The 24,670-nt window shown below is 35.7% G+C and overlaps 1 protein-coding gene across 5 annotated transcripts in view; it reads right to left on the reverse strand.

Moving 5' to 3' along the window:
* The window catches only part of VPS13A (vacuolar protein sorting 13 homolog A), a 256,982-nt gene that overhangs the window by 13,186 nt on the left and 219,126 nt on the right, over positions 1-24,670 (reverse strand). For 3 of the 5 annotated variants that reach the window (XM_017949941.3, XM_017949938.3, XM_021927562.2), the window contains 3 exons: positions 8,151-8,236; positions 5,153-5,276; positions 3,570-3,644 (listed from right to left, as the gene is read on the reverse strand). In XM_017949941.3, coding sequence (XP_017805430.2) covers positions 3,570-3,644; positions 5,153-5,276; positions 8,151-8,236 — 285 coding nt within the window. Of the gene's footprint in view, positions 1-3,569; positions 3,645-5,152; positions 5,277-8,150; positions 8,237-19,563; positions 19,658-20,644; positions 20,742-24,670 lie in introns of those variants that run through there. The other 2 variants (XR_001895953.3, XR_004177826.1) reach the window with 2 other exon arrangements.

The raw sequence follows: 24,670 nt of genomic DNA on the forward strand, positions 1-24,670 counted from the left end.
CACTTCCGGTAATGCTTCGTTCAGTTACGTATTGCTAAACATCCACCATGATCAAGTGGGCTTCATCCCTGGGATGCAAGGCTAGTTCAACGATGTAAATCAATAAACAATCCAGCATATAAACAGAGACCAAAGACGGAACCATGGTTACATACTCAATAGATGCGAAAAGGCTTTGACAAAATTCAGCAGCCCTTCATGCTAAAAAGCGCTCAATAAATTAGGTATTGATGGGCGTGCCTCAAAATAATAAGAGCTATTTATGACAAACCCACAGCCAATATCATACTGAATGGGCCAAAAACTGGAAAAATTCCTTTGAAAACTGGCGCAAGACAGGGGATGCCCTCTCTCACCACTCTATTCCAACATAGTGTTGGAAGTTCTGGCTAAGGCAATTAGGCAAGAGAAAGAAGCCAGGGTATTCAGTTAGAAAGAAGAAGTCAAATTGTCCCTGTTTGCAGATGACATGATTGTATATTTAAGAAAACCCCATTGTCTCAGCCAAATCTCCTTAAGCTGATAAGCCTTCAGCAAAGTCTCAGGATACAAAATTAATGTGCAAAAATCACAAGCATTCTTATACACCAATAACAGCAGACAAACAGAGCCAAATCATGAATGAACTTCCATTCACAATTTAGCTGAAAGAATCAAATACCTAGGAATCCAACTTACAAAAGGGATATAAGGACCTCTTCAGGAGGAACTACAAACCACTGCTGCTGAAATAAAAGAGGACACAAACAAATGGAAGAACATACCATGCTCATGGATAGGGAAGAATCAATATGCATTGAAAATGGCCATACTGCCCAAAGGTAATTTATAGATTCAATGCCATCCCCATCAAGCTACCAATGAGTTTCTTCACAGAATTGGAAAAAAACTGCTTTAAAGTTCATATGGAACCAAAAAGAGCCATATCTCCAAGACAATCTAAGTCAAAACAAAGCTGGAGGCATCACGCTACCTGACTTCAAACTATACTACAAGGCTACAGTAACCAAACAGCATAGTACTGGTACTAAAACAGAGATATAGACCAATGGAACAGAACAGAGTCCTCCGAAATAATACCACACACATCTACAGCCATCTGATTTTTGACAAACCTGAGAAAAACAAAAAAGAAATGGGGAAAGGATTCCCTATTTAATAAATGGTGCTGGGAAAATTGGCTAAACCATAAGTAGAAAGCTGAAACTGGATCCTTTCCTTACTCCTTATCACGAAAGGTAATTTCAAGATGGATTAGAGACTTAAATGTTAGACCTAATACCATAAAAATCCTAGAGGAAAACCTAGGTAGTACCATTAGGACATAGAGGCATGGGCAAGGCTTCATGTCTAAAACTTTTAAAAAAGCTTAGCGGCAGCAAAAGAAGCCAAAATTGACAAATGGGATCTCATTAAACTAAAGAGCTTCTGCACAGCAAAAGAAACTACCATCAGAGTAGACAGGCAACCTACAGAATGGGAAAATTTTTGCAATCTACTCATCTGACAAAGGGCTATTAGCCAGAACCTACAAAAGAACTCAAAACAAATTTACAAGAAAAAAACAAACAACCCCATCCAAAAGTGGGCAAAAGGATATGAATAGACATTTCTCAAAAAGAAGACATTCATACAGCCAACAGACATGAAAAAATGCTCATCATCACTGGCCATCCAGAGAAATGCAAATCAAAACCACAATGAGATACCATCTCACACCAGTTAGAATGGCGATCATTAAAAGTCAGGAAACAACAGGTGCTGGAGAGGATGTGGAGAAATAAGGTACTTTTACACTGTTGGTAGGATTGTAAACTAGTTCAACCATTATGGAGAAAACAGTATGGCGATTCCTCAAGGATCTAGAACTAGATGTACCATATGACCCAACCATCCATTACTGGGTATATACCCAAAAGGATTATAAGTATGCTGCTCTAAAGACACATGCACCGCGTATGTTTATTGCAGCACTATTCCCTGTCGCAAAGACTTGGAATCAACCCAAATGTCCATCAGTGACAGGTGGATTAAGAAAATGTGGCACATATACACCATGGAATACTATGCAGCCATAAAAAGGATGAGTTTTGTGTCAGCACAGTAGGGACATGGATACGGCTGGAATCCATCATTCTTAACAAACTATCACAGGAGCAGAAAACCAAGCACCGCTGTTCTCACTCATGTAGGTGGGAACTGAACAATGAATCCCACTTGGTTCGGGAGGGGAGCATCACACACATGGGGCCCTATCATGGGGAGGGATGGGGGAGGAGGGTTACATTGGGAGTTATACCTGATGTAATGGCCGAAGGTTGATGGGTGCAACACACCAGCAGGGCACAAATATACATATGCTTAGTAACAAACCTGCGTTATGCACATGTACCCTACAACACAGTATAATAATAATAAATAAATTAAAAAAAAAAAAAAAAAAAAAAAAAGAAATGAAGCAGGAAAGAGCAGAAAAAAAAAAATCAAATGCTGCTTAAAGACACATGCACATATGTTTACTGCAGCACTATTCTAATAGCAAGACTTGGAATCAACCCAAATGTCAAAGCTCAGTGACAGACTGGATTAAGAAAATGTGGCACATATACACCGCCGGAATACTCTGCAGCCATAAAAAGGATGAGTTTGTGTCCTTTGTAGGGACATGGATGCAGCTGGAGTATCGTGGAGGAATTCTTGTAAACTATTGCAAGAACAGAAAACCAAACACCACATGTTCTCACTCATAGGTGGGAAATGAACAATGAGATCACTTGGACATGGGAAGGGGAACATCACACACCGGGGCCTATTGTGGGGAGGGGGGAAGGGGGAGGGAGGAGGGATGGCATTGGGAGTTATACCTGATGTAAATGACGAGTTGATGGGTGCAGCACACCCACATGGCACATGCATACATATGTAACAAACCTGCACATTGTGCACATGTACCCTAGAACCGAAAGTATAATTAAAAAAAAAAAACCTGATTTAAGCCCCCCCCCCCCCAAAACAAAAAAGAGCCTACTAAGATAGCCCTAAGATAGGGAAAGATAACTGAATCCAGTAGCCTTCTCTGGATGTCCAAGATTCTATAGTCAAGGAGGACAGAATCAGTATTCAAACTTGGATTTTCTGTCGGGCTTGGCTCCTTTTGGTCTGTGTCATGCTATGGCAACTTTTTAGAAAATCACGGTAGCTATGCGGTAGAAAAATCAACAATGTGGGATTATACTTTCCTGCTGGAGCTGATGGATTAACACTAAAAATAATTTTTGTTTGTTGACTTTTTTAATTAAAAAATTATAGTTAGCATTTAAAGTAAGATGGAATATTCTGGTTTGAAAAGCAAGCGGGTATGCTGAATTGAATCCAGTAAAAAAAAAAAAAAAAAAAAAAAAAGTAGGGAAAATATTACCTGGTTACATATACTAAAACCTGTCAAAACACAAAAGCAAAACAAACAAAAATTCTGAAACAAAATGTATCTACCTTAAAAAATAGTGCACTTACATGGTTTTGGAGTGAGCAGCTCCTACCTTTTTAAATAAAAGATTTATTATATTTACCCTGGCATCCTCTGGGGTCTTGAAGTTAATTATTTTTCCAAACTCTCTGGCATGAAATACAGACTTCACTCGTTCCTATAAACAGAATATATAAATTCATTAAAAAGAAAATCTGGTTGTAAAAATCCATAAAGAAATGCCACAGGCCAGGCATGGTGGCTCACGCCTGTAATCTCAGCACTTTGGGAGGTTGAGGTGGGCAGATCATGAAGTCAGGAGATCGAGACTATCCTGGCTAACACGGTGAAACCCTGTCTCTACTAAAGATACAAAAAAATTAGCCGGGCGTGGTGGCAGGCGCTGTAGTCCCAGCTACTCGGGAGGCTGAGGCAGGAGAAAGGCGTGAACCCAGGAGGCGGAGCGTGCAGTGAGCTGATATCGCGCCACTGCACTCCAGCCTGGGCGACAGACTGAGACTCCATCTCAAAAAAAAGAAATGCCACAAAGCTTTATTACTGCATGCCTAAAGTATTCATCTACACAAATCATGCACTTTAAAAAAGACAAGAATGAAGAACCAAGAAGAATGAAAACCAATAGAAAAAAAGACTACATTCTATTAATAACACAACCATTATCACTAAACCTAAGTTAAAAAGCTTAAGGTGATATTTCAATTGCTAAAGCCATAAAGCGTTGACATAAAGGATGGGAAGGAGGTAAGTCGGGGAGTAGTGCCACTGTTTTTCCTCTCCAAACACAGTTTTTTCTTACACAGTTGTTATCTGGCCATAGAATCATGAGTGAATCCAGCTTAAAAATATACACACATGCTAGTCTAACATGTTCTATAAGTAATTCAACTATCCATGCAAATATGGACACTAGAAGAAACTAGCTTCTTCTAATTTAAAAAAAAAGGATAAGGCTGGGCGCAGTGGCTCATGTCTATAATCACAGCACTTTGGGAGGCTGAGGCAGGCAGATCGCTTGGACCCAGGAATTCAAGACCAGACTGGCCAACCTGGTGAAACACTATCTGTACTAAAAATACAAAAATTAGTCTGGCATGGTGGCACATGCCTGTAGTCCCAGCTACTCAGGAGGCTGAGGCAGGAGAATCGCTTGAATCTGGGAGGCGGAGGTTGCAGTGAGCCAAGAGCGCCACTGCGCTCCAGCCTGGACAACAGGGCAAGGGACTGTCTCAAAAAACAGAATGATTGCAGAATTGTAGATATGAGGTCTCATGAAGAGGTGGAAAGGGAAGAAATCAAAGAGATAAGAGAAAGTATTAATGTTAGAAATGGAAAAATAAAAAGCCAGGAAAGCAATATGGACTGGAGTACAGGCTAATAGCCACTACCCATTATTTCATATGTGGGAAGGTGGGGTTCTGTTACTGAACATACAACGAGGGCCCAGGAATGTTATTGTCAGTGCAATAGCACAGAAAGCACAGTTTTTCTTGGCCTAGTTTTTTTTTTTTTCTTTAAGTCTGGGTAAGATAGCAGGTATTAAAGGAAAACCATACCAAGAGAAGGTGACATCTATAAAAGAGGTAGAGCACTGTACAAATAAAAAGGACGATTTCAAAGCATTATTTTCAGTTCCAAGTTTTCAACAAATAAATCTACTCAACATACCTTTGCTTCAATGCGCAATCTTCTCCCATGAACAATGAATGGCTCTTTGGTAAACTCATCAAAGCTATACTGCCACTCACACGTGAGCTGTCCAAATGTTCCCTTTGTTACAAACAATACACCACTGCAAAAACAAAAACAAAAAAACAGAATTCGCTTTAAAATTGAGGCACTTATAGCCGATAACAACAGGATACGAATGAATCTCAAGTGCAAATGCAATATTCATCAACATAGACTATATTCTATATTCTTAATGAATTTAAAAGAACTGAGGGGCCGGGTGCACAGGCTCATGCCTGTAATCCCAGCACTTTGGGAGGCTGAGGCGGGCAAATCACGAGGTCAGGAGATCGAGACCAGCCTGGCTAACATGGTGAAACCCTGTCTCTACCAAAAATACAAAAAAATTAGCCGGACATGGTGGTGGGAGCCTGTATAGTCCCAGCTACTCGGGAGGCTGAGGCAAGAGAATGGAGAACGGCGTGAATCCAGGAGGCAGAGCTTGCAGTGAGCTGAGATCGCACCACTGCACTCGAGCCTGGGCGACAGAGAAAGACTCTGCCTCAAAATAAAATAAAATAAAATAAAATTTTAAAAAAGTAAAAAAAAAACAATAAAAAGAACTGAAACCATAAAGTGTGTTCTCAGATCATAACTAAACTAGAAACCAAAACAAAAAGATAACAATAGTATTTATAAACGCTTACAAGTAACACTTCCAAATAATCCAGGAGTCAAAGAATCTCAAAGGAAATTAGAAAATATTTTGAACAGAATGAGAATGAAAATACAACATAAAAGTTGTGGGATGCAGCTAACATAATGCTCAATGGGAAATTTATAGCACAACATATTTAGAAAAACTGAAGCACTTATAAAATCAAATATGTAAGGCACGTCATAAGAAACAGGATACATTTACAGAACCAATTATCAGCCAGTATTTGGAGAAACTTTCATATAACTAATGCATTAGAATAAATACTTTCATTTCTAAGGCTCCATGTAATGTATTTCCCAACTACATCAGACAGAAGCTTTTCTAACCATGTTGAACAGAATCATCATACTGAGGGCCTTGGAATGTTCACAAGTAAAATCAAGTCCCATTACTGCCAATTTTAGAGGAAGACTTCAAAAAGCATCATTCTAATTTTTAAATACATTCTTGTTTTCCCATTTTGAAGAAAGAAACCAAGAAATGAAAATACCTTCTGTCTATAAGAAGTCTATTTAATCCTTCCTTCAAATGTTTTTCTTCTTAATTTTTCCTTCTGATTGAAACATCAATAGTAGGTGCAACCAGAGGTTTCTATTAGATTGAGTTAAAGAAACATCGGGCTCCTGGCTAGGATGGAAAAGGAGAAAGCTAGCCAGGATTTATATCTCTCACTTCCATCTTCTGTCCCTGTTCCCCTCCTTTACCAATCCTGGATCACAGGAGCTGATGGAGCAAACCCAGTGGTGCTCCAGGACATCTCCAACCATGTGAAAAACCACAGACAACTGGCCAATGTAGTAGCTATTCCCAGTCCTCATTCAAAGATCCTTTTATCCTCAAACCCAACACTTGGAAAGGGAATCCCAAGTATAACCATCATGTTTTATTCAACTACAAATAATTCACTTCCCTTACTCTGTCAAGGCACTGTGGCCTCATCTAAAGGAGGTCCACGGCATTGAGGAAAAAAATGCTTTTAAAATGTTGCAAGATTTGGAACCAAACTTTGCAATTGATTTTGCTTAATGCTGATTAGTTACCTTTCCTTTAGTCAATGGGAAAGTGAGTTACTAAAAACATGATGGAAAATTTTTATGAGCAAAAATGATTGCCGAAGCAATGTCTGCAATTACAAAAGTCTAGAAACAAGTTACAGGTAAATTAGTACATACTCCTAAATAAATATTAGGCAGGAATTTACAAATTAAGAAAGATCTCCATATATTGACATGTAATAACCTTCAAAATATAGATCTCAAGTGAAAAATTAAAACTAAGTACATAATGCTATGTATAAGAGACTTTCATCTGCATTAAAATATGCGTGTATGTCTACCTGTAGAGGCATAGACTATTTCAAGAAGGATACAAAGGAAACAAGTAAAAAATGGGCTGCCTCTTGGAAGGGAACAGAGGGACTAATATCTGGGGTGGAATGAAGACTTACTTTTTACAGGTATAATTTCTAATATTGTGGAAGTTTTCCACTTGGTGTTACTTTTTAAATAAGAAAATTAAAATAGGGCTATACATTTTAGATTCAGAAATTGAGATTACAACATTAAAAGTGACTGCTTCGTAGTCACCTTGAACCAACACAATGTTCATATAACTTTACTTTTCAATAGTGAACAAAACCATAGATTGACAATTCATTTCTATTTAGCTCTAACTTCTCCCCACTGGCCGTATTTTCACTCTCCACCACCCAGAGACTGCCATCTTACTAATGCACTTGCTCATTCCTTCCCTAGTTTAACAATGACTCCTGTACACTTGCCCCTCTGAGGCTATGCCACTGTGTATTTTTGCATGTACCCCTCCACTGTCTATTTGAAGAAGTCGCTGTAGTATCCACCTAAAATTTTATCTGCTTCTACCAGTATATCCACTTACGTTAATCTGTATGTATTCTAACAAACAGATACTATCAGAGGACTGCTGACTTCTGGGATAACCTAAAATTGTACACTTTTTCAGCGAGAAGAAAGCTTACTTTTAAGAGGACAGTTTTATGGAATTTCTGCATCCGTTTGAATTGGCTGAAAGAAATACGAAAATATTTGTGTCTGTGCATGACTGTGTTTATCTGTATGCATGCACAAAGCTATGCAGGACATTTATGTAACATTTAGGGAGTTAGGCTTGTGGAGCGAGAGGACCCAAGAATCACTGTGGCTATATGGAACAAAAGATGAATAACAGATCTTCACCGCATGAGTGGCTGCCAGTTAACCCCTTATCAAATTACATAAGAGAAAGAAAGGAAGTTACCGTCTGGTTATCATTAGCATATCTGTCTTATTGATCATGACGTGGGTAAAATATTTGTATTTTGCAAATCTTCCATTTTCCATGACCTAAAAGAAAAAAGTGAGAGACAATGAGAAAATTGGTAATATTCCTACTGTAATGCAAACAATGCCTTATAGTCCTCTAAGAACCATTTCTCAATGGGGCAAACCATGGACATACAGAAAACGGATTTCATTATTTGTAAAATCACTGCTGTTTCCTTTTTAAAAGCATCTACTTGCACTACTTTATTTAAGATTACTCGGTTGCAGCAACGCCAACCTTTACTGCTAGACTTTTAGTAGCTGATGTTATCTTACAAAGTTTAAATTCAATCTAATGAGGTATTTAACTATTACAGTGACTTTATATTGGAAAATATATTAGTATTTAATATTTGTACAAAAACACATGTAAATACTAACACATACATAAACATATGCATCACATAAATTACTTATTAGCTTCTGCCTTGCCCTAGACATTCCGTATATATCTTACAAACATGCTTTTCTTTGTCCATCTCACAACTCGTTAAAAAATAAAGAGCAGAGAGTTTCTAGACAAACAGGGACCCCAAGGCTTACTTAGCCTTTGAAACAATCTTTATTTTCAAGACTGTTGAAACACTGTCTATCCATGACACTGTTTATTAACAATTGTTTGCTTCAAAAATGTAAATATAATCATATGAAGAAAACAGAGTTATCATTTTAAATTCTATTTTCAGTAATATTTGCTCTGAGGATGGAGTTACTTTAGCTATTTAAAGTATATAGCAGGCTAGCCTACTATTTTTACAGGCAAGGCAAGCAATGTAATTATGACTAAGATCCCTCAAGAAGAGGCATGTTATGAATTTAGCCAAAATGTGAAAAACCATGAAGAAATCCAAGAGAGGATATAAAGGTTTTAGAAAATTGTGTTCCTTGAAGCTGTACCAAAAAACTAAAGTGATGTAGCTTAGAAGAAAGCTAAGAAGTAACTTCATGATGATCTTGGTATAAAAAGTTGGTATTTTCATTTTTATCTGAGAAAGAAGTTAAAAAAAAAAAAAACTAAAATAGCAGGATGAGTCATACAGATTAATTGCATGGAAGAAGTTTCTAAATTCAATGATTATAAAATATTGAGGAAAAGAATATCTTTACTATTTACTGTAGTAGGTAGGGCAAATAAACACAAATACTTTGTATTACAAATGAAAAAGGGACATAAATACAGATTCAGAAAACAATTAACATGAATTACAGTTGTTCCCCCTTATCTGCAGGGGGATATGTTCCTAGACCTCCAGTGGGTACCTGAAACCACAGACAGCACTGAGCCCTACATATATTCTATGGTTTCTCCTATATATACATACCTATGATAAAGTTTAATTTATAAATTAGGCACAGTAAGAGACTAATAACCAATAATAAAATAGAACAATTATACTGTAATAAAAGGTATGTGAAGGTTTATTTCTGAAATTTTCCATTTAATATTTTCAAACCATGGTTGGCCAAGGGTAACTGAAACTGCAGAAAGCAATTGTGGATATGATAGGACTACTGTATTAGATAATTTATAAATTATGCAAGTAATTTTGAAAACTTAGATGAAATGAACTATGTTTTAAGCAATATAAATTATTAAGAGGAAGAAGCATCATGAGAAGAAATTATTTGTGAATGACAGTACATTTGGAAAAGCCAAGCACACAAAACCCAGTAATCAATCTGGAAATGGAAGAGAAACAAATCCTGTTTACAAGGGTAATAAAAAAGATAAATATTTACCCATAAGTTTAGTAAATAATGTGCAGAATACAGGTGATAAAAGCCATACCACTGTATTCAGGGGAGTAAAAGAAATTTTGAAAATGGAAATCCATATCTTATTCTTGGACATAAAAAATTATCTTAATAAAGATGTTATTGACTCCTAATTTTCACACACACACACACACACACACACACACACACTCTTCATGTGATCCCAAGATGGTGGTTTTTGGAGCACGGGGTAGGAGGTAAAATGTGATTTGTCAAAATTATACTAAAACTTATCTAGGAAAAATATGTGGTAATATCCAGTAAATTATGAAAGAAGAATGAGAAGAGCTACTCTAGCAGACATTAACGCAATTTATAAAGCTGCAGTAGTGAAACAGTTTGGTGCTGGTAAAGTATATGCAGACATATCAAAGGAAAGAATACAGATTGCAGAAACTGACCATATGCATATAGGACATTATAAAATCCTATCCAATTACAGAAATTTATTAAATCAAGACAGCACTTCAAATCAGTGGGTAAATACATGCATTATCAAATAAATGGTGTTTTAAGTAACTCATTGGCTAAAGCTGTATCCTTCTCTCTATATACCCAATCAATTCTACATGGATCAATGATTTAAGTATACAAAACGACTATAAAAGTACTAGAAAAAATAATATTTTAATAATCTTGAAGTGGGAAAGGCCAAAATATAGCAAAGTCCATAAAACACAACATAAAAAATTGTTAAGTACATAGAACTTAACCACTACTGAATGGCAAAACGATAAGCAAATAAACAGTAATTAAGTAAAATAACACAAAACTCAAAGGACAATTTGGGAAAATATTTGTCAATACAGAGAGAGTGAGTCAATTTCAAAATAGACAATTCTAGCAATTTGAAGAAACCGACAGAAAATAATGAGTAAAGCAGTAGAAAAATGTGTGAAGAATATGAACAGGTAGTTCAGCAAAAAACAAACAATATCTGACTGATAAACATGAGAAAATATTCACTATAACTCAAAATCAGGAAAATGCAAATCAATTAAACATACCATCTGAGTTAGCAATTCCACTGCTAGAATTTATCTTAGGCAAAAGTATGCCAAAATAGACATATAAAAATATTCACAGCAATATTGTATTAAAAGTACAAAATCTAAATATTCATTAATAGGGTATTAGTTAAATTCATGTACAGCCATACAATGGGCATTATGAAGTCATAAAAAAGAGAAATGAAGACCTGTGCATACTGACATAGATGTATAAGATATATAGTAAATAAAATTATACTACAAAAGAGAATGTATAGAATGAAAAGTAGAAATGCATACATGTACATATACTTGTACATACATAAGAAACTTCTAGAAGGTATACATCAATCTATTAACAGCAATGATCTCTGGGCTTTTGAAGCATAATGGTGGAGGTAGAAGTTAAGCTTTTTAAAAAAATTTTTACATTCTTTTATTGTTTCAGTTTTTTGATATCTGAAAAGAAACTGGCTTACAAAGATTCATTTTCTTTTGTTCCATGTGGCTTAGTTTAAAAATCAAGAATACAAATGTTGACCTCCTCAAGAATACCACAGCTAATAGAATTCAAGAGCCTACATGCACCATTAATAGATCCTAACCTTCAAATAATTTAAAAGCTATGGTTTATTCCAAGTACCTAACTTTTATTTCCATATTATGCTAAGTTTGGGCATTGTAATTAAGCCTACCTCTCATCACTTTCTACTTTTCAGACCCAACTTAAATCAAATCTAATCTGTGCATATAAGCAGTTAAACCAGTTTCGATAGTCACAACAGCATCTGGTATAAGTAAGAAATAAAGAAAATCCAAAGAAAGTAATTCATATAATGCTTTCCATCCAAAACCTTAAATGTAACACTTGAAAGATGAATGAGCTTTACGGTCATAGTAGTCTGCTTTGAAACGTAATCAACTGTATCCTTTGTTATTAGAGTGACTGTAGTTGAATAAATGTCAAAGATAACTCATCACACAGCAAAATCTTGCTGCTCAGTGTTCATTATAAACATGAGAATACGGAATGAGAACATTATAAACAGGATCCAAAACTTTGAAACTGAATCCACAGAAGTTATGGGAGAGAACATCACACTGCAAAAAGTCTACAAATGTCACATTGTAGTCACAAATTCCTGCCTGACTTTATAAATGCATTACATATTAAGCTTTAGACTTCTCAAAACATCATTATTTTTAGGGAAAAAACCCCAGAATTTTAGACCTGAAAAACTCCTATTGTTCATCCAAACCAATCTCTTCCTTTTACACACAAAGAAACTGAGGATCAGGAAGTGTCTAATGAATCTTCTAAATCTAAATTTTCACCATCTTGTGTAATTAGGTAAGAGGACATCTAAGTGACTTGCTTGGCAAAGGTGCAAAACTGGGCTCAGAAAACTGGATTCTTCACTTCTAATTCCAGTGCATTTCACTATACCAAACATATCATGATGTTTCCTCCTTATGGTATCAGTCATACTTTCCTCATGGTACCTCAAAAAAGATCTCTGATATCCTGGATACTGATAGTTGCCGAGGTAGGCTGCTAATTTTTTACAGGTCGACAGTATTCAAATAATTTAGTATCAAAAATCCTATCTTCCTCCATCCCAAACAGATGCTAGGTATACATGGTTCTACTAAAATAATTTGATAGCCTTTAAAATAAAGGAAGAATTAGCAAAATCAGGGTTTAGGAATTATCATGTAGGGCCTTTACATAAAGACGAAGATTTGGCTGAAATATGAAGGAATTAACAATGCCAGTACTTTAGACATGTTAGCCTCATTTATACGCTTAAATGTGAAAGGAAAAACTTTTTTTGCCTTATTCATTAGGAAGTATATATACAAATTACCTATCATCGTTTAAGAATTACTGAAAGAAATAAACAAAAACACAATGGAAACTGCATTCATTATATACAATTGTCAGAATCTATAGGTAATAATTTAAAAATATGTTTACTGGTAAACATGTCCTTTTGCATTTAGAAAAGATGAGTACATAAACCATACTTTATTAGACATACATAAATTCACACCAAATTAATGATACATTTGGAAACATAAAAAAAGTGGAACTTGAAGGACAGAGCCATGGTAACAGAGACATTTCTAACACTCTCAAATCATCCAAATGTTAGGAAGAAACAGAATCCCTTAACAAAATACTTCTGAGAAATGCAAAATATGAAAAGATTAAAAATAGGAATAAATCACTAAAATAAAAGGCCTTAAGTCCCAAAGAATGTGTTAATCATTAATGGGAAATATATTTAAGAAAATTTGTTAAAGGACAAGAACATGTTGTTCAGCAAAATAAAAAACCCAAATCTAATCAATATCTGACTCATTTGGAAGACAAGTGTTGCAAAGAGGTATGAATGAGAGTTTTAAAAATACATAGCAAAAATGGGGGGATTAAAAACATGATATTCGGCCGGCCATGGTGGCTCACGCCTGTAATCCCAGCACTTTGGGAGGCTGAGGCAGGCAGATCCCCTGAGGCCAGGAGTTTGAGACCAGCCTGGCCAACATGGTGAGACCCCGTCTCCACTAAAAATACAAAAAATTAGCTGGGTGTGGTGGCAGGTGCCTGTAATCCCAGCTACTTGGGAGGCTGAGGCAGGGAGAATCATTTGAACCTGGGAGGCAGAGGTTGCAGTGAGCTGAGATCGCACCATTGCACTCCAGCCTGGGCAACAGGGCAAGACTCCATCACAAAAACAAAAAATAAAAAACAAAAAAACATGAAATTCATTCAGATGAAAGATAAAAATGAATACTACCTAGCAAGAAAATATACTAGATAACAAATAAATGGCCTTATAGATTGGTTAATTTGAGGGTTCAGGAGAGGAGTGGGAAAGAGGAAGCATTTATGAATAGATTCTACTTAAAATTTAAGCTTATTTCTAAAACCAACAAAATTCAGGAAGTTAATCGTAAAATGGTAAATACTGCCATTTTAAAACTAAGAAGTAAATAGACAAATCGTTCAAAACAATCTTATCTTTAGAGAAAACTCAGTCAATAAGTATAACTTCCTTAGAGTTATATGATGAATGTTTAGGGATAAAGAAAGTTTTACTAATTCACTTCAAACCTCAGACTTAAGTGCCATGGCCAGGAAAAAGAAGGTATTCAAGCGAGCTTCATAATCAAATATGGTAGAAATTTATGACATCAAAACTTAATGATTTCATATCCTTGAATGAGAATAAATATAAACTAGAATAAAGAACTGACACGTAGCTTACCTTGTGAGGTAAGTTGGTTTTCAGAAAATAAAATCTTATTGATTATATCGTCAAATCTGAAGAGCAACCAGTACTTATTTTATCCCTCATACCTTCATCTTCTCTCATGCTAATATGCTATCTTGACTGTTAGCAAAACCATATGTATAGACTATACTGAAAGCTTAGACAGGGCAGGAAAGCTGAGCATAACCTTTGACATAAAATCAACTGAAAGAAACTACTATATCTTAAGAGATATGAATTGTTGTCATCAACTAGTACCACCAAAAGCCTGGAGAAGGAAAACAACTATGCTCACGAAATAGTTATGTGTACTGACAACAGCAGACCATCAATTAACATACTTAATATATTCTAGGAGAAGGGCCAGAGTGGGTGCATCAAGGGTAATGCAGGTGCACAGTAACAAAAGTCTCACTAAAGCAGTTCAGCAGAACCTCTACTGGATCAACATTTATGGGTCCACCATATTATATATCCCTGGAAGCAGCAGTAACATATCTTTTAAAATACTGTATAATTCAGAGCAGTTCAAATCACTGAGGTTTTACTGTTTCAACTGCTTGCCAATTAGTATGTGGAAAACTGTCATGGTATCTTAACTACTCTATTAACCTTGAAAGGAAAAAAATACTCTTTTTAAAATTCTTAAAATCTCTTCTTTTAAATTCTTAAAATCTATTCTTTTAAATTCTTAAAATCTACTCTTAAATAGAATAGATTCTTTTATCTTGGCAAAGAGGAGAAAAATGAGGAATTTATATAATGATGACTAAGAACTTGCATAAACTAGTATTCATCTGGAATAATAAAAATATAATGAGTTATTATTAGGCACCATGCTAATAATTACTGGCATATCTAATTTTATTATACTCCACTTTATTGTATTTCCCAGATATTGTGTTTTTTACAAATTGAAGGTTTATGGAAGCTCTGCATCAAGCAAGTCTACAGGCACCATTTGTCCAGCAGCATGTACTCATTTCTTGTCTCTATGTCACATTTTGGTAATTCTTACAATATTTCAAACTTTTTTATCATGATTGTATCTGTTATGGTGATCTGCAATCACTGATCTTTGATACTCCTATTTTATAGTCCTTTTTGAGGTGCCATAAACTACACCCATAGTGAACTTAATCTATAAATGTGTGTGTTCTGACTGCCCCACCGACTGGACGTTTCCCAAATCCTCTCCCTCTCCTTGAGTCTATTACCTGAGTAACAATATTGAAATTAGGCCAATTAACAGCCCTACAATGACCCTTAGGTGTTCAAGTGAAATGAAGAGTTACATGTCCATCACTTTAAATCAAAAGCTAGAAACGACCAAGCTTAGTGAGAAAGGCATGTCAAAAGCTGAGTTAGGCTGAAAGGTAGTACCTCTTGTACCAAACAGCCAATTTTGAATGCAAAGGGAAAGTTCTTGAAGGGAAGTATTATGAAAGTGTTACTCCAGTGAACACAAGAATTATAAGAAAGCAAAACAGCCTGACTGCTGATATGGAGAAAGTTTTAGTGGTCTGGATAGAAGATAAACCAGCCACAACATTTCTTCAAGCCAAAGCCTAATCCAGAGCAAGGCCCTAACTCTCTTCAATTATATGAAGGCTGAGAGAGGTGAGGAAACTGCAGAAGAAAAGTTGAAGCTAGCAGAGGTTGGTTCATGAGGTTTAAGGAAAGAATTCATCTACGTAACACAAAAAGCACAAGGTGAAGCAGCAAGTGCTGATGAAGTAGCTGCAGCAGGTTATCCAGAAGATCTAGTTAAGATTACTGACGACAGTGGCTTCACTAAACTACAGATTTTCAACATAGATGAGACAGACTTCTATTGAAAGATGCTATCCAGGACTTTCATAGCTAGAGAGGTCAATGCCTGGTTTTAAAGCTTCAAAGGACAGTTGGATTCTCTTTTTAGGGGCTAGTGAAGCTGGTGACTTCATTTTCTTTAGAGACATGGTCTTGCTATGTTGCCCAACCCGGACTCGAACTTCTGGGCTCAAGGGATCCTCTTGCCTCAGCCTCCCAAATAGCTGGGACAACAGGTGGGTGCTACCATGCCTGGTGCAGTTGGTGACTTTAAGTTGAAGCCAATGTTCCATTCCAAAAATCCTAGGGCCCTGGCCAGGTGAGGTGGCTCACGTGTGTAATTCCAGCACTTTGGGAGGCCATGGCGGGTGGATCACTTGAGCATAAGAGTTCAGGACTAGCTTGGGCAACATGGTGAAACCCCCATCTCTACAAGAAATTTTTAAAAAATTAGCCAGTTGTGGTGGCACATGCCTGTAGTCTCAGCTACTCAAGAGGCTGAGGTGTGAGGATCAACTAAGCCTGGGAGTTTGAGGCTGCAGTGAGCCAAGACTGTATCACTGCACTCCCGCCTGGGAGACAGAGCAAGACTCTATCAAATAAATAAATAAATAAATAAATAAAGTGCTGGGTGTGGTGGCTCATGCCTGTAATCCTAGCACTTTGGGAGGCCGAGGTGGGTGGATCACCTGAGGTCTGGAGATTGTCACCAGGCTGGCCAACATGGTGAAACCCCATCTCTACTAAAGCCCATGTGGTGGCAGGCGCCTGTAATCCCAGCTACTCAGGAGGCCCAGACAGGAGAACTGCTTGAACCCAGGAGGTGGAGGTTGCAGTGAGCCGAGATTGCACTATTGCACTCCACCTGGGCGACAAAGCAAGACTCTGTCTCAAAAGAAAAAGAAAAAGAAAAAAAGAAAAAAAAGAAAAAAATCCTAGGGTCCTTAAGAATTACACTAGAGCTATTCTGCCTATGCTGTATAAATGCAACAACAAAGCCCAGATGACAGCACATTTGTTTACAGCATGGTTTACTGAATATTTTAAGCCCGCTGTTGAGAGCTATCACTCAAAAAAGTATTACGGCTCATTGACTATGCACCTAGTCACTCAAGAGCTCTGATGAAGATATACAAGATTAATGTCATTTTCATGCCTGCTAACACAACCATCCATTCCACAGCCCCCATGGATCAAACAGTAATTTCAACTTCCAAGCCTTAGTATTTAAGAAATACATTTTGTAAGGCTATAGCTGCCAGGGGGAGTGATTCTTCTGATGGATCTGGTCAAAGTATATTGAAAACTTATGGAAAGGATCCACTATTCTAGGTGCCATTAAAAACATCTGTGATTCACAAAACAAGGTCAAAATATCAATAGTAACAGGAGTTTGGAACAAGTGGATTCCAGCCATCATGGATGACTTTGAGGGTTCAAGACTTCAGTGGAGGAAGTAATTGCAGATACGGTGCAAATAGCAAGGGGATTAGAAGTGCAGCATGAAGAGGTAACTGAATTGTTACAATCTCATGATAAAACTTGAACAAATGAGAAACTGCTTCTTATGGATGAGCAAAGAAAATGGTTTCTTGAGATGGAATCTATTCTCGGGGAAGATTCTATGATTGTTTAAATGACAACAAAGGATTTAGATTATTCTGTAAAAATAACTGATAAAGCAGCAGTAGGGTTTGAGAGGACTAACTCCAATTTTGAAAGAAGTTCTATTGTGGGTAAAATGCTACCAAACAGCATCAAATACTACAGATAAATCTTTCATGAAAGGAAGAGCCAATCAATGTGGCAAACTTCATCTTAAGATATTACCACAGCTACCCCGACCTTCAGGAATCCCTATCCTAATCAGTCAGCAACCATCAACATCAGGCATGCAAAAAGATGGACTCACTGAATGCTTCAGATGATCATCAGGATTTTTTTTTTTTTTTTTTTTAGCAATTATGTATTTTTAAATTAAGGTGCATATATATATATTTTTTAACCACATAATGTTATTGCATACATAATAGCCTACATTGTAAACAATTTTTACATGCACTGGAGAACAAATATATTCAAGTGACTTGCTTTGTTGCCGTATTTGCTTTATTCTGGTGGTCTGGAACTGAACTTGCAATATCTCTGAGCTATGACTGTATATACATTACCTCATTTGTTCTAACCCCAGCACCACCACCAAGATAGGCACTACAATTATCTCTATTTTACAACCTGGAAACTGAGGTCAGATAAGCATAATAAAAAATAATAACTCTAGTAAAAGAAAAAGGCTACAATTGAACTCAGGTTTACTTGGCTCCAGAATCCAGGCCCTTAGCCACAGGGTATTGCTATATCTCAAAAAAATTTTTATTAACAAAATGAATTAGCACAGAAGAACTATATATATTCCAGTAGACTCAGTGGGATCTCATTTTAACAGTTCATTGGTATATGGATTTAGATATCTCACAAACTGTATCATGTCTCTTGCAATGCTTCTAGTTCATGTAATACCTAGGGATCATTATCTCTGTGGAAGATGGGTCATATCTTAGGTGTCTTTGATTCCTAATGTTCTTCAGAGCCTTGCATATAGCAGCTGCACAACAAACAGGAACGAGACTGTGAAGATCTGACATTACAGGGTTGGCCTCTAACGTAGCATGTGTTTTATGCCCCATAAAGCTCACTACAATTATAAGCTCATGAGAGATGAGCAAGAACCTTCAATACTCTCTTCAGGGCTGTAACTCTACTATCTACAAGAGTGTCTGAATACATAATAAACAGAAGTATAACAAAGACTTGTAGAAGAAATGAATACATGGCATTAAATCTTTTCTTTGTATTCATATAAACTATGCTACCAAATAAAGCCAGCAAAAATTCAAATACATATATATCTATATGAATATAGATATATATATATGACCATGCATTTTATTCTTTTGGCAACTTATTCCAGAAAGATTAACTTTACATGAAATGTTCAGTCTCCCACATTTGTATTCCAACACTGCATCTTCATAAGATCTCTAACTCAAACTACTTTAGACTTGAAGTATCACAGAAATGTCTAAATGTATATTTCTTTACAGTGCTTCCGTAGGGTTCTTTACAGTGATAAATTTTCACTGAAAAATTACCATTACAATTCATTAGAGTCATCATTAGAAGTGACTAGGATATCAATTTCATTTGAATTTAAAACAAAAGATTCTTAACCAACAAAAACAAACAGAACACCAAAAAACACGGTGCTTCCTTTAATAGATGACATTAAATTTTGTTTTCAGATGAGCGAAGAGGCCTCTAATTTGATTTTGCATAACTGTTTCATTTGGCAAGTGAATGTATCCTTTCACAGAACATTTGGCCAATAAAAAATAGACTTTTCATAACGTATACTAGTTTTCTAACAATGTTATTGTTACAGCACCCATGTACACACACACAAATATTTCTGAATGAGCTTTACTAAACTCACCTTATGCTGAGAATCTTTGTGTCTATCCAAGGTAACTAGGGGAAGTTACTGGGTAGAGCTCTATCACATCAGTAGAGAAATCATGAGTTGAGTCCTGTATCAGAATTTAGCAACTTTAGCTTAATTAAGGCTGCAGACCTTCTGGCTAATACTTACTGCACTTTTAGCTGTATTGACAGATCTTTGTAAGACTCAAATTGAACCTACCTGGGCTTAACATTTGAGGATTTCTTTGAATGTTATAATGTATTGAATTTTCTATTACAGTAGCATTTATCCTTTCTTAATATATTTACAAATTTAAGGGATGCAATGATGACAAACTGAAAGATCTAGAAATCAAACTCATCTCACTTAAGTTCCTGAATTAAAAATAGAGAATTAGGCCAGGTGCAGTGGCTCGTGTCTATAAACCCAGCTACTTGGGAGGCTGAGGTGAGAGGATCACTTGAGCCTAGGAGTTTAAGGCTGCAGTGAGCTATGATCGCACCACTGCACTCCAGCTTGGGCAAGAGTGAGACCTTGTCTTGACAACAAGTAACAACAACAAAAAGAGAGGGACAGGCCGGGGGTGGGGTGTTGGGGGCGGTGGGAAATGAATAAATTTTACACTTGAGATGAAAGAAAAAACCTGAACCTCCACGAAGTGGAATCATCGCCACCAGAGGAAGACATAATTTATTTCAAAATCTTATTCAAAAATTATTTTTATATAACACTGGAAGGTTCTAAGTGGGGTTCGTTACTCTATTTTGGACTCTACTGGTCCAAAATATAGTGGTACACACTATTAAATGTTCAATATTTAGGCCTTTGAAAATAATGTGACAAAGTCTCTCCAAGAGAGACTTTGTAAGTATCATACTAGTAAGGTATGATAATTGTATCCAAAAATCCATGGAAATCTTTTCCATGGAATCTGCTTTATTTGAGATGCTAAGAATTCTAATTTGCCTGAATAACACAATTTGGCTCTCTTCAGTGTTCTCATCCCATTCAGAAGTATCCTTCTGGAGAGGAAGAGCTATAAAATGAAGAGTGAAGTCCAATAGCCTTTGGCTCCTAGTTCTTGTCCACTTACTCAAATTTTCAGATGAAGCCAGGAAGTGTTCGGCACTACTCTGGTGATCTGCCTGCTATAGTAAGCCCTTCCTTCCAGATTAGTAGTCATTCTCCTCCTGAAGTAAAGGGAAAGACCACGTCGGCTGAAGGCAGTTATCTTCCAATTGCTATTAAGGCAGTGTTTGAAGCTAATTATAAACATCTGTAATTTCTGAAAGAAAAGAAATAAACAAGACACAAAAACAGCCTCCCTTCTGTAACAACTTCCATGATGGCAGTTATAGTATTTCCGTAAAGGATTCAAAGACAACATAGATAAATTCAAAAATACCTGAAATGTTTAAGAACACACTTATACTACACCCACAGGACAACTCAGCTGTCAACATTCAGACACAATGAAGGACACAGGAATTTTATATACACACATACCCAGGCATACACATTTTAAAAGATTTATTTAAAGGGAAGAAACATTTTTTAAAAAGAATAGAGTCAAAAGGTAGAAATGTTTAACGAAAAAGAAAAAAGCTTCTACATTAGGTATACAAACAAAAAACCCAGAGCAATGGATCACGTCTGAAATCCCAACACTTTGGGAGGCTGAAGTGGTAGGATCGCTTGAGCTCAGGAGTTCAAGGCCAGCCCGGGCCAGATAGCAAGACCCTGTCTCTACAAAACATTTTTAAAAATCAGCCTGGCATCGTGGTGCATGCCTGTAGTCCCAGCTACTTGGGAGGGTGAAGCAGGAGGACTACTTGGGTCCAGAGTTTGAGGATACAGTGAACTTATTCAAGCCACTGCACTCCAGCATGGGGAACAGAGTGAAACTCTGTCTCCAAAAAAAAAAAAAAAAAAAGAGTTCTGCTAGGTCTTTACGTGCTCCATAAATAAAGACTAGGTTTCCAACTGGGGATATTTCTAGGAGCGGTATGCTTTTTTTAATCTTTAGAAGTTAATGCTGCTGCTTATAAAAATATGTAGTAAAACATAAAATAGCAATGTATACTTTTGGGTCATAACCAGGTGAATAAAAAATTTAAAAAGGAAATATACCATAAATGGTGGGGAGAAAGGATATTTTTTTTCTTTTCTATAGTTTCCTGCTTTTCTCTATGAGCATACTTTAATGAAGAAAATAATCTACTTAATGTAGAAAATAACTAATGTTGAAAAATTTCCTATCTTTATAAAATACTAAAGTCAACTGAGAATCAATGTCAGCAAATGGATTCACAGGAAGTTTTTAGCTTTTTCCATGGCAATGCAAGTCTGTAAAATTTTTAATTCATAGAAATGCCAAGTTTTATTGAATATACTCAGAAAACCTTTGTAGACATAATGTAGTTAACAGATTACTGATAAATGATAATTTATAGAAGAAAAATATAACATGCTCAATTAAGATAAATTGAATATACTTAGCTAAATCTCTGACTATCCTGGTTATGTTTTTAAAAAACAAAAATAATGCCTATAATATTTTCAGTGGTCACATATTTGAGGATCTCTAAGATCTAGAAGAATGGCATAATGCAATTCAGTAGAAATCTTTACAATTTCATTGCTTAAAACATGTGTAAGCAATGAAGAAGATTCATCAAAAGCCAGTTTTATAACACTGTTAAACGTGTGTTTTAAAATTGATATTTGGAGGTAGATTGTTGCTATATATTGGTTGCTATGGAATAACTGCTAAATAATACTACTTATGGAGAATGATAAATATTCTGCCATGTTAAAACAAACCAGACAATAAATCCCTATGAAAATCATAAATTATTCTAATTAGTTCTCTTAACACAGACCTATTTGAAATTGTTTTACTTTCCTTTGATGCAGGACTTTCTGTTTTGTATAATGCTGGCTGTACTGACTGTACTTTATGAATTCACAAATTCATTCACTAATATTAATGATTAACAGCATAAGCATTTTTAATTGATCTCCATTTATTCCAAAGGTGCCGGAATAAATAAAATTAACATTTTCACATATCCATCATAATTATTATTTGAGCTAAATAATGTGTGTACACTTAATGTCACCTGATTTAGATCCATAAGACTCTTTACTATTTTGCAAGGAAATCTCGGAAACAAAAAGCTGAAGTTTGAAGATGCAGTAGAAAATACTCAGTAACAGTTGGGATGGCTGTTTCTGGTCCTTCTCCCACCACCATAAAAAAGCTGATTGCAAAATTTCATTACAAGACTTAAATCAGACAAACTAGTAGCTACTATAGCAGTCATTTATCATCTTGAGACACAGAAACAACAGAGTATTTTTCATATTGAATATTGATGTCTTCGTCATAAGTATGCAATGGCTCCAGCTGTACATTTAAATAACCTGAACTTAAAATCAACATCCAACACTGCATCAGTGATACGTGTTTTGAATAGTTTCAAAAACTAAAATTTATAAAATATTGATTATTTTAAATAAACAAATTAAAAATTGACTTCCTTTTCTATAATACTGAAAACTGGCAATATTATTCTGAATTTACATTTGTTTTATCTATATCCAATGTGAGTACTAATTAATTTCATTTACAGGCTTAGATTATTTATCCATGGTTATGAGTGTCCACAATTACAGATTTTTTTACAAATTTTTCTTCCTGCCAGTTTTCAATATGTTACTCAAGTGTCAGGCAGACACAAAGCAAAATAAGGAACCTCTAGGGTAATCACTCCCTTAGGGAAGAGAACCTTCCTTCCCATTTTCTATACATAAGCAATTATCGTGCAGAAATCTGGAACATAAATGAAGTTAAAGCATATGGAAAGGTGTGGCATTACATAATCAATTTTCAAACATAGCTTTCTCACTAGACTTTCCTGTTAGATACCACCATTTTAAAAGTTCTAGCTAATTATAGAGCCACTGATAAACAAAAGAAGAGTTCATCTTATTAAAATCCAAATATAATTTCATTTTCTATATATTTGATAAGAATTAAGTATATTTTTGTCTAGATCCTCTATCTCCATCAAGAGAACAATGGTGTAAAACAAAAGAGCAATTCTGTCTTGAATTTTTCTCTAGTAAAAGCAAAAAAAAAAAAAAAGTTTTTTTTTCAAAACTGGAACACAATTAATACCTGCCCTCAAAGAGGCTTGAAAAGATAATTTCACGGTGGCAGAAAAACCAGGGCAATTACACTGTTAAAGAGCACATTTCATCTCTAAGGGCTAAAAACTGAAGAATGATGAAACTCTAATACCACATGAGCAATGTTTACTAGTTACTAGAATAATATCTAAAATATTTTTACTGTTGAAGATATCTTAAATAAACGTAATCCTACCTCCGATTTTCTTTTCATGAAAACGGTAAATCACTGCTAACCACAACTTTTTTTTCCGATAAATTCTTAAGGAATGAAAGGTTAAGATCATCTTTATGAATCCCATTCCATGAAATTGTCACAGGCCAAACACAGTAAATTTGGGAAATGTCTTGCAAACAAGTAGTTCCACAGTCTCTTTTACAAAGGCCTTGTGCCTAGCAAAGTTGGAATGTAAGAAGACAATGAAGAAACTTCCAGACTCTTCCTTCCTTAGGTATACACAAAATACAAAACTAGGCAGTATTCTTTCTAGATTTTAGAAGGAGCAGTAAGTTTTGTTTGATTCTGGCCCAGGGTGAGAGAGGAGTGGGTGTGCAACAAATACAAAGTCAGCATCCGATACTAGTAGTGACTATTTTAATGGTCACTATTTTTATTTACTTATTCTAAAAAGATAAAAATACTACAGCGATTAAAACAATAATTGAATTTTTGATGTTTACATAATAGTTTTCAAAAAGAACTTTTTGATGTTTACATATTAGTAAGTTTGTTTTCAAACAAATTTTACATACGTAACCTTGATTTCTATTTAATTTGAATGAATTCTGCATAGGAAGAAATTTCAAAACAGCTGATTTTTTTTCAGTTTTTTTTTGCAGTAATCTCAATATTTTCAAATTTAAAGTAGTCACTTTCAAAAAACACAGCGAATGATTTATAGAAATAAAACTTGATAAACCTAAG

The sequence above is a fragment of the Papio anubis genome, chromosome 13, assembly GCF_008728515.1.
Source record: "Papio anubis isolate 15944 chromosome 13, Panubis1.0, whole genome shotgun sequence".
Classification (NCBI taxonomy): Eukaryota; Metazoa; Chordata; class Mammalia; order Primates; family Cercopithecidae; genus Papio; species Papio anubis.